The sequence below is a fragment of the Oncorhynchus keta genome, chromosome 2 (genome assembly GCF_023373465.1).
Source record: "Oncorhynchus keta strain PuntledgeMale-10-30-2019 chromosome 2, Oket_V2, whole genome shotgun sequence".
Taxonomy (NCBI): domain Eukaryota; kingdom Metazoa; phylum Chordata; class Actinopteri; order Salmoniformes; family Salmonidae; genus Oncorhynchus; species Oncorhynchus keta.
In genome coordinates this window covers 24,255,126-24,266,287 of record NC_068422.1, presented here as the reverse complement: position 1 = coordinate 24,266,287, position 11,162 = coordinate 24,255,126, and the positions used below count along the sequence as shown (strand labels likewise).

Below are 11,162 nucleotides of genomic sequence, written 5' to 3'. Positions count from 1 at the left end.
ATGGGTTATAAAGAATGATGGTTCTGAAGATTTTTAAAAAATCAACAGGATTGGAAAACATGGCAATGTTATTTATGACTCTTATGAGGACACACTATCAAAAGGTCATGTGAAAAGACGAGAATTTACCATTCATTTCACCATTATCATCTGAGAGGTAGGCTGATTTGAGGTTGTGCATTTCATCAATTCCATTTAGATAAATATCACTAAAGAGAGCCTTTACAATTTGTATATTTGACATATTTTGTAATCTGATACAAATATATAGTAAAACAAATTTGTGCCCTGGTCAAAAAAAGGGCCCTGAACTGTGCCCTGGTCAAAAAAAGAGATTTAGAATGAAATCATTTAAATGCGTGTTCGGGACAAGGAAGAGTGTTGTATTACAATTGGGGGTGTGGTAAGAGGAACTCCATCAGTGTTCTGCTTTTGTTGTGGGCCTTATAGTGATAAAAAAAACCAACTACACAGTTCCCACTTTTGTTTATTCCAGTTGATTTACCATATGAGAGAAAGTATATTACTAGAGAATTAACAAAAACAATGTCATAATATTCATTGTTGGAAATGGGTGAAAAATCTATTATTGACATTTTATGTCATCATACTGGACAACTATCCAGTCTTCAAAAGAAGAATCAGTAGAATATTTTTTGTTTTCTGTGACAGCCATAGACACAATGGCTATGTGGCACACACAATAAGTTTAGAATCAGATGCAGGTTGATTGGTATACATTCATTAAAAATCATACTTCAGCCCAAAGCCAACAGGCAGAGAAATATGCATTTAGTTTAAGTGTTGTGTAAACTGTTGGGTGGTGACGTTTATCTCTTCTCTCTAGGCTTCCCTACAGTGGGCGTTCAGAAAATGCTGTGTAGCTTTTCACACGTGCAAAGAAGAAAGATGCATACATCTGGTCCAAGTCGAAGGCAGTGACAACCGTTTCTCCAGTGGATCTAAAAAAACAACAATAAAATCACATTTATGCTGCTTTAGGAGATGGATACACCTGAGAACTCAGTGAAAAGTTAAATTCCCAATCACTTTTCTCTCTTGCAATGACATTCATTGAATGAATGGTGTCAAATCAAAACCTTAACTTCCCAGTGGTATTACCTGTAGTTGATGTGGCAGGAATGGTGAATCCAATTTAGCTTGTTGAAGCTCTGGCGCCCGCCAGACGACAGCTGCAGTCCCACGTGAAAGCTGTGCTCCGTCTCGGGCGCCGCTGGGTTCCGCCGGCAAAACCGAGAGTTTCTCTGGTACTCTGCCACCTTCTGTCAAGAGAGAACACGCACACAGAGATAAGTGACAGTAAGAACTGGACAGCCAAAGCCCTCTTCAATCATCTGTGAACAATGACGAGTCCAAAAGGTATTTTATCCTATCCTGTGTCCTGCACCAGTTAATAGGTAAGGAAACTGACTATCTTGTTGGGTTTAAGGTATAACAGGAAAACAAACAGGCCTCCCGAGTGGCGCAGTGATCTAAGGCACTGCATCACTAGCTGTGCCACTAGAGATCCTGGTTCGAGTCCTGGCTCTGTCGCAGCCGGCCGTGACCGGAAGACCCATGGAGCGGTGCACAATTGGCCCAGCATTGTCCGGGTTAGAGGAGGGTTTGGCCCACAGGGATGTTCTTGTCCCATTGCGACTCCTGTGGCAGGCCGGGCGCAATACATGCTGACACGGTTGCCAGGTGTACGGTGTTTGCTGTAACACATTGGTGTGGGTGGCTTCCTGGTTAAGCAGGTTCTCAACCTTCGCCTCTCCCGAGTCCATATGGGAGTTGCAGCGATGGGACAAGACTAACTACCAATTGGATACCACGAAATTTGGGAGAAAAAGGGGTAAATAAATAACAGGAAAACAAAATATGCAAATACCTTCCCACATCAATGAATCCCTGTCCAATGCTGTAACTTCTCTCACTCACCTCCTCTTTTCTCTTGGAGACAACAACAAAGACTTTGGTTTGATTGTCTGTGTCCTGCGACAGACGGTAATGACCACACATAATGGACTCCACCCTGTATAGAGGGAAAAGAAAAGCCATGAATGTTACAAATCCAACTGTTGTGACCATCTAAAAACACACTATTGCCCTCAAATGTGTTACCCAGACTTGGATGCCAGTGTATGTTGAATTTTAAATACCTGGTGTTCCTACTACGCAGACGAGGAACGGTGACCAGTGGGTCCTCAGGCGTGGTCAGCATCATGACTTGGCCATCAGGGAAGAAACGCAGATATCTGGGGACACAAACAGTATAGCTAGTCTTGTCCGACTGTACAGTCATTAGCATGTCATAATAAGGACACCAGTGACTGACTGAAGCACCGACCTGTAATACTCCACCTGGTGCCAAGCCCTGTAGAATCCATCAAGGGACTCCTCGCCTTGACGGATGTATGCCGTTTTGCTGATGTAAACACCTGCAAAGTCAACATTGAATTTACCAAACATAACAAGCATCTGATCAAATGGGACCAATCTATTTTTAGCTATGCAACCTTTGCGAGACATGCCAATTGTGCATTGGTATTGAGAGAATTGAGAAGTATATGAAACAAATCCACATATGTCAGAAGGGTTTTTCTTTCTCTAAGGATGATAAATAAGTAATATTCCTTAGTGTTTACCATCAAAGCGCACACGTGGCCTCTCAAGAAACATCTCCCTCCAGGAGTTGAAGGGTACCAGTTTGGTACAGCTCCGGCCCCACACTCTTAGACAGGCCGAACGCCAAATTTCTGGGTCCCTGAGGAGAAATCAACACCAAGGGCATAACAATCTGTTTCATTTAAAAAAAACAATACATCATTCAGGAGCCTGTTTTGATACAGTGTATAGACAGTGTTTCACAGCACTAGAAAGTTCAGCATGAATTCAAATGAATCAAAACCATGTTTGTGGCAAGTACATTTAAAATATGTTGGATTTGTAATGACTGGTCTGACCTAGCACAAATGTAGAAGCCTCTACAGACTAGGGAGAGCTGCTCCAGGGCACGCAGGTCCAGATCACTAGACACAACCCAGCGGAATATGTATATCAAGACCTCTGGAGGCAGGGCTGTGGACAGAAACCCAAAGGAACAGACTGACAGTGAGAGAGATGATGTAATGTATAGAAGTCCATCAACGTTTGTGTAAAGGCCAGACAGAAAATCCAGTAAAACCAGACAGATAATCCAGTATACTAATTGAGTAGTGCAAATCCAATATTCTCCCAGACAGTGGTTCATTGAGTGGTTCCAATCCTGACCAAGATCCCATTGAGATTGAAACATTTTATGCTGGTGCATCTTAATAAACCACTGTGGTAGCATGAGAGTTGCCAACATAACTGTAATGTTATTGGATGTGGGGATTGTTCCTTTCTAACTATTGTAGAAACTCTACCTGAGATGTGCATCTGAGTCATCTCCACCTCAGGAACACATATCTTCAGAGAGTTGTCTTGCAGAGTGAGCTGCTGATGGAAGTAGGCCAGTAGATCCTCTATTTCACCATCCATGTCCTTCTCATTGCTAGGAAACAGATATGCAGTATCATTCATATGGTAGAACTTGTATGGAAAAGAGGCATGACACTTTCAGTACGTAGTCGTCATTGGAGTGTTACTGTATACCAACATATTAAGACTTACCCACCATCTGGATCAGGAGAACGACTGTAGTTGATTTTAAACTCAATGTCAGGCACAATCTGCATTGCCCTGCGATAGTACTTAATTGCTAGAAATTAGGGAGGGGAAAAAGTTTAGCTGTTATTTTGTGTAAAACCATTATTCCCAATCCCATCTATAGGCACACAATAATCCCATTCAAATCATGGTACCAATATTAACATTTGAAATCGTAATTACTTTTAAAATCAAACTTTAAGATGATTTAAACATGATGTGCAAAAAATTCTAAATGGTCCCATGACTTGAATGAGATATGCTCCAAATGCTAAAATATTAGCATTTGGAAACAGTTGCAGGGAAATAAAACCAAAGCATGGATTGCGGTCATACCTTGTCCATAGACTGCTTACTGATTAAGGAAACCAATGTGTCATTTTGTAATTTGGGTGAACGATACATTTAAAGGTCAATCATTTTGACCATAAAATACAAATGTCATTTTGTGTAGCATATCTCGTCTCAGAGACATACCTTCATAAACAGCTCCATTTTCTTCTTCCTCAACAGCTTTTAGGAACAACTCTCTGGCCTAAGACAAATAAACAAACGTTGAGAACGATAGTGAAGATGATGCTGATAGCAGGCAGTAAAATATGGTGTAAAACTAATATTCTATATGACAGTAAAAATATAAATCTCATCATGCAACAATTTCAAAGATTTTACTGCGTTACAGTTCATAAGGAAATCAGTCAATTGAAAAAAATGAATTAGGCCCTAATCTATGGATTTCACAAGACTGGGAATACAGATATGAATCTGTTGGTCACATAACTTTTTTTTAAATAGGTAGGGGTGTGAATCAGAAAACTAGTCAGCATCTGGTGTGACTATCATTTGCCTCATGCATTGCGACATCTTCTTTGCATAGAGCTGATCAGGCTGTTGATTGTGGCTTTGGAATGTTGTCCCACTCCTTTTCAAAGGCTATGCGAAGTTGCTGGATATTGTCGGGAACTGGAACACGCTGTCGTACACGTCGATCCAGAGCATCACAAAACACGCTTAATGTGTGATATGTCTGGTGAGTATGCAGGCCATGGAAGAACTGGGACATTTTCAGCTTCCAGGAATTGTGTACAGATCCGTTGGACATGGGGTCGTGATTTATCATGCTGAAACATGAGGTGATGGTGACGGATGAATGGCACGACAATGGGCCTCAGGACCGCATCACGGTATCTCTGTACATTCAAATTGCCATCGATAAAATGTAGTAGTAGTAGTAGTAGTAGTAGTAGTAGTAGGTAGTATCACATTTTCATTTCATTTCATTACAGCACAACGGTTTGATTTGCTTGATCGTAGCTAGCTACATAGCTAGCTACATAGCCGTCCTTGTATCAAAGATAATTGTGTAGTCTAGAGCAATTTTCTAGGTTAGCTAGCCAGCTATTGTCGTTCTTTTAACGCAACGTAACGTAATCAACACTGCTAGCTAGCCAGCTAGCCCCCGAATATCTGCACTGTAGAAACTATTACACTCAACGGAACGACTTGATTAGTGTAGTGTCAACAACGCATCCACTGCCAGCTAGCCTACTTCAGCAGTACTGTATCATTTTAATCATTTTAGTCAATAAGATTCTTGCTACGTAAGCTTAACTTTGAGAACATTCGAGACGTGTAGTCCACTTGTCATTCCAATCTCCTTGCATTAGCGTAGCCTCTTCTGTAGCCTGTCAACTATGTGTCTGTCTATCCCTGTTCTCTCCTCTCTGCACAGACCATACAAACGCTCCACACCGCGTGGCCGCGGCCACCCTAATCTGGTGGTCCCAGCGCGCACAACCCACGTGGAGTTCCAGGTCTCCGGTAGCCTCTGGAACTGCCGATCTGCGGCCAACAAGGCAGAGTTCATCTCAGCCTATGCCTCCCTCCAGTCCCTCGACTTCTTGGCACTGACGGAAACATGGATCACCACAGATAACACTGCTACTCCTACTGCTCTCTCCTCGTCCGCCCACGTGTTCTCGCACACCCTGAGAGCTTCTGGTCAGCGGGGTGGTGGCACCGGGATCCTCATCTCTCCCAAGTGGTCATTCTCTCTTTCTCCCCTTACCCATCTGTCTATCGCCTCCTTTGAATTCCATGCTGTCACAGTTACCAGCCCTTTCAAGCTTAACATCCTTATCATTTATCGCCCTCCAGGTTCCCTCGGAGAGTTCATCAATGAGCTTGATGCCTTGATAAGCTCCTTTCCTGAGGACGGCTCACCTCTCACAGTTCTGGGCGACTTTAACCTCCCCACGTCTACCTTTGACTCATTCCTCTCTGCCTCCTTTCCACTCCTCTCCTCTTTTGACCTCACCCTCTCACCTTCCCCCCCTACTCACAAGGCAGGCAATACGCTCGACCTCATCTTTACTAGATGCTGTTCTTCCACTAACCCCATTGCAACTCCCCTCCAAGTCTCCGACCACTACCTTGTATCCTTTTCCCTCTCGCTCTCATCCAACACTTCCCACACTGCCCCTACTCGGATGGTATCGCGCCGTCCCAACCTTCGCTCTCTCTCCCCCGCTACTCTCTCCTCTTCCATCCTATCATCTCTTCCCTCTGCTCAAACCTTCTCCAACCTATCTCCTGATTCTGCCTCCTCAACCCTCCTCTCCTCCCTTTCTGCATCCTTTGACTCTCTATGTCCCCTATCCTCCAGGCCGGCTCGGTCCTCCCCTCCCGCTCCGTGGCTCGAGGAGGAAAACTCGCCTCCCTGCGGACCTGGCATCCTTTCACTCCCTCCTCTCTACATTTTCCTCCTCTGTCTCTGCTGCTAAAGCCACTTTCTACCACTCTAAATTCCAAGCATCTGCCTCTAACCCTAGGAAGCTCTTTGCCACCTTCTCCTCCCTCCTGAATCCTTCTCCCCCTCCCCCCTCTCTGCAGATGACTTCGTCAACCATTTTGAAAAGAAGGTCGACGACATCCGATCCTCGTTTGCTAAGTCAAACGACACCGCTGGTTCTGCTCACACTGCCCTACCCTGTGCTCTGACCTCTTTCTCCCCTCTCTCTCCAGATGAAATCTCGCGTCTTGTGACAGCCGGCCGCCCAACAACCTGCCCGCTTGACCCTATCCCCTCCTCTCTTCTCCAGACCATTTCCGGAGACCTTCTCCCTTACCTCACCTCGCTCATCAACTCATCCCTGACCGCTGGCTACGTCCCTTCCGTCTTCAAGAGAGCGAGAGTTGCACCCCTTCTGAAAAAACCTACACTCGATCCCTCCGATGTCAACAACTACAGACCAGTATCCCTTCTTTCTTTTCTCTCCAAAACTCTTGAACGTGCCGTCCTTGGCCAGCTCTACCGCTATCTCTCTCAGAATGACCTTCTTGATCCAAATCAGTCAGGTTTCAAGACTAGTCATTCAACTGAGACTGCTCTTCTCTGCATCACGGAGGCGCTCCGCACTGCTAAAGCTAACTCTCTCTCCTCTGCTCTCATCCTTCTAGACCTATCGGCTGCCTTCGATACTGTGAACCATCAGATCCTCCTCTCCACCCTCTCCGAGTTGGGCATCTCCGACGCGGCCCACGCTTGGTTGCGTCCTACCTGACAGGTCGCTCCTACCAGGTGGCGTGGCGAGAATCTGTCTCCTCACCACGCGCTCTCACCACTGGTGTCCCCCAGGGCTCAGTTCTAGGCCCTCTCCTATTCTCGCTATACACCAAGTCACTTGGCTCTGTCATAACCTCACATGGTCTCTCCTATCATTGCTATGCAGACGACACACAATTAATCTTCTCCTTTCCCCCTTCTGATGACCAGGTGGCGAATCGCATCTCTGCATGTCTGGCAGACATATCAGTGTGGATGACGGATCACCACCTCAAGCTGAACCTCGGCAAGACGGAGCTGCTCTTCCTCCCGGGAAGGACTGCCCGTTCCATGATCTCGCCATCACGGTTGACAACTCCATTGTGTCCTCCTCCCAGAGCGCTAAGAACCTTGGCGTGATCCTGGACAACACCCTGTCGTTCTCAACTAACATCAAGGCGGTGGCCCGTTCCTGTAGGTTCATGCTCTACAACATCCGCAGAGTACGACCCTGCCTCACACAGGAAGCGGCGCAGGTCCTAATCCAGGCACTTGTCATCTCCCCGTCTGGATTACTGCAACTCGCTGTTGGCTGGGCTCCCTGCCTGTGCCATTAAACCCCTACAACTCATCCAGAACGCCGCAGCCCGTCTGGTGTTCAACCTTCCCAAGTTCTCTCACGTCACCCCGCTCCTCCGCTCTCTCCACTGGCTTCCAGTTGAAGCTCGCATCCGCTACAAGACCATGGTGCTTGCCTACGGAGCTGTGAGGGGAACGGCACCTCAGTACCTCCAGGCTCTGATCAGGCCCTACACCCAAACAAGGGCACTGCGTTCATCCACCTCTGGCCTGCTCGCCTCCCTACCACTGAGGAAGTACAGTTCCCGCTCAGCCCAGTCAAAACTGTTCGCTGCTCTGGCCCCCCAATGGTGGAACAAACTCCCTCACGACGCCAGGACAGCGGAGTCAATCACCACCTTCCGGAGACACCTGAAACCCCACCTCTTTAAGGAATACCTAGGATAGGATAAGTAATCCTTCTCACCCCCCTAAAAGATTTAGATGCACTATTGTAAAGTGGCTGTTCCACTGGATGTCATAAGGTGAATGCACCAATTTGTAAGTCGCTCTGGATAAGAGCGTCTGCTAAATGACTTAAATGTAAATGTAATGTATCGGGATTCATCTGTAAAGAGCACACTTCTTCAGTGTGCCAGTGGCCATTAAAGCTGAGCATTTGCCCACTGAAGTCAGTGACAACGGCACAGTTTCATCAGCTGCCTGGGTGGCTGGTCTCAGGCGATCCCACAGGTGAAGAAGCTGGATATGGAGGTCCTGGGCTGGCATTGTTACACGTGGTCTGCTGTTGTGAGGCTAGTTGGACGTACTGCCAAATTCTTTAAAACTACGCTGGAGGTGGCTTATGGTCAAGAAATTAACATAAAATTATCTGGGAACAGCTCTGGTGAACATTCTTGCAGTCAGCATGCTAATTACACTCTCCCTCAAAACTTGAGACATTTGTGGCATTGTGTTGTGTGACAAAACTGCACATTTTAGAGTGGTCTTTTATTGTCCCCAGCACCTGTGTAAAGATCGCACCTGTGTAAAGATCATGCTGTTTAATCAGCTTTTTGATATGCCACACCTGTCAGGTGGATGGATTATCTTGGCAAAGGAGAAATGCTCACTAACAGGGATGTAAACAAATGTGCAAAATTTTAGAGAAATACATTTAGTGCATATGGAACATTTCTGGGATATTTTATTTCAGCTCATGATTGGACCAACACTACATGTTGCGTTTATATTTTTGTTCAGTGTAAATGGCTCTAACAAAACAGCTTACTTTTTCCTCCCGGGCCAGTTCCTGTTTTCTTCTCAGGTCTGCAGCTCTTGACGATAGTCCTCTGTTGCCCCCATTGGACACAGAGTTGGGCTTCAGTTCAGACATCCATTGGGCCCTGAACACATTGAGCTCCACCTAGTCACATGAACAACGGTGTATAAGTGATTGACATTAATGGTTTCCCTAAGAGAACTGAGCAGTCTTGCAAGATTAGCATGCTCTGAGGTTGCCCCATTGGGCAGGTGGGTAAAAAATATATATAGAATACTGCAAATTCCAGGAGCCTAGAACTGATATTTCTGGTTCCTCCCCATTGTTTAAGTGGAAGACAGACAATTTAAGGCAGTCTGGCAAGTTGAGCCTGCTCTGAGAATGTTTTTACTGATAACTAAATAAAAAATAATTCCAGTACTGATCTTTCTGATTCTTCCCCTAGTTGCAGGTGAAAGGCAGGCAATATAATATGGCAATTATGCGTGTAAATAGCTAATTGATATCATGATCAATTAGCTATTTACACGCATAATTGCCATATTATATTGCCTGCCTTTCACCTGCAGGCAACCAAAAAAATACTCCTGACAAGTGCATTTCAGACTTTAATGTCAATCCCTGTGTACACACAAAATGCAATAACCCTCAATCTCGTAAACTTTGTTCATAACTGAGTGTATAGGTATGCTATCGTGGCAACAAAAAACTGGCAATTTGGATTTTTATTAAACTCCTCATTATCACTCAGAGCGGTCCTGAGACAATTGTTTAGACCATCTTACTTGGAGGTTTGAGTCAGAATCTTCATTATCTCTCTCATGATCTTCTACAATGCCACGAGAATTGATAATGCTTTCAGCCTGCAGAAAAATAAAAGTATTGTTAAAAAAATATATTTTAAACTAGGCCTAAACATGGCAGACTATCAAACGTGGAGTGTCTGATTGTTTTAACAAATAGGGCGTAAATCATCAAATATTGATACCCATTCTCCCAAATACAAGCTGTGTTTATGGAAGTGAAGCAGTTAGACAAGGCAGACAAACCACACCCAACCAATATTCAAGGAAGGAAAAAGTGATCAATGTTTAAGTTACTTTGAGGTGTGAGCATGCAACAACAAAAAATGCACAAGTTAACTACAACACTATTATTCAAACAAATTTGGCACCACAATAGCTAGCTAGCTGGCAAACAAACAAGCACCGTTTCTTGGCTTCACCTATCCCCAACATGACACTAGCTAGTTGACGTTAACTAAACAATTGCAAACTCAACTCCACAATTTATGATGGATTGGTGCGGCGGACTGGAGTTTCTATGTCACATAAAAGTGATTAAAAAAAACTATGTATTTCCGCACGAAATAGCATTAATTTACACAGAGGACACTGTCATGTGTAAATGCACACTATTATTCGGTTGCTGAAATCCGTCGTTTTTTACATGTTTATAAAAACGTATGTGACGTCGGAACTCCAGCCCAGACGAGTTGCCCTCAACTCCGTCGTAAATCGTGGAGTTGGCTACTTAAAGAAGCAAGCAGGGTTTAGCATGCCATTGCCATGTTCTATTTGTCAAACAGTTAGCTAGTATGTATATTCATCTGTTGACACCTGGTCATTTTAAATTTACCAATACATTAAGTATCGGTAGGTGACTAGCGAGTTAGTTCGTATCCTTCGTGTTTACGAGACAGGTCATGCAACCACCAGCAAAGCAGTAGACGTTAGTGACCATACTTGCTGGCTAGCTACGTTAGCCTATCTAGCTAGATAATAACTGCCTATGTGCAAGGCTTAGACATAGCAAACGACATTGAGCTACCATCGTGGTCTTCTGTTGTCCGTAAACGTATTCAAATGAGGGTCTACAGATCACGGTCAGAAAAACGGACAACACATCGGGGAAATTTGAGAGATCGCAGAAATGCAGCCATTTCGTCGACTTGCCTCGAACAGCTGAGTACTTATACTGTGTTCAAAACGACTGGGAACTCGGAAATCTCCGACTTCACTGCGTTAATATACAACTGGGAACTCTGGTGAAAAACGAACTCCGACTGGGAAAATCGGTTTGAAT

At 44.7% G+C, this 11,162-nt stretch overlaps 1 protein-coding gene across 1 annotated transcript; it reads right to left on the bottom strand.

Annotated features, from left to right (window-relative positions):
- Positions 1-471: 471 nt before the first annotated feature.
- Positions 472-11,074, bottom strand: LOC118398333 (F-box only protein 9-like). The gene is made up of 13 exons (XM_035793571.2): positions 10,908-11,074; positions 9,863-9,940; positions 9,087-9,221; positions 4,171-4,228; positions 3,658-3,745; positions 3,411-3,538; positions 2,967-3,081; positions 2,649-2,767; positions 2,351-2,441; positions 2,163-2,258; positions 1,942-2,035; positions 1,123-1,283; positions 472-962 (listed from the first exon to the last, which is right to left on the bottom strand). The coding sequence occupies exons 1-13, from the start codon at positions 10,908-10,910 to the stop codon at positions 854-856; spliced, it is 1,275 nt and encodes a 424-aa protein (XP_035649464.1). The 5' UTR covers positions 10,911-11,074; the 3' UTR covers positions 472-853.
- Between the last annotated feature and the right edge of the window lie 88 nt (positions 11,075-11,162).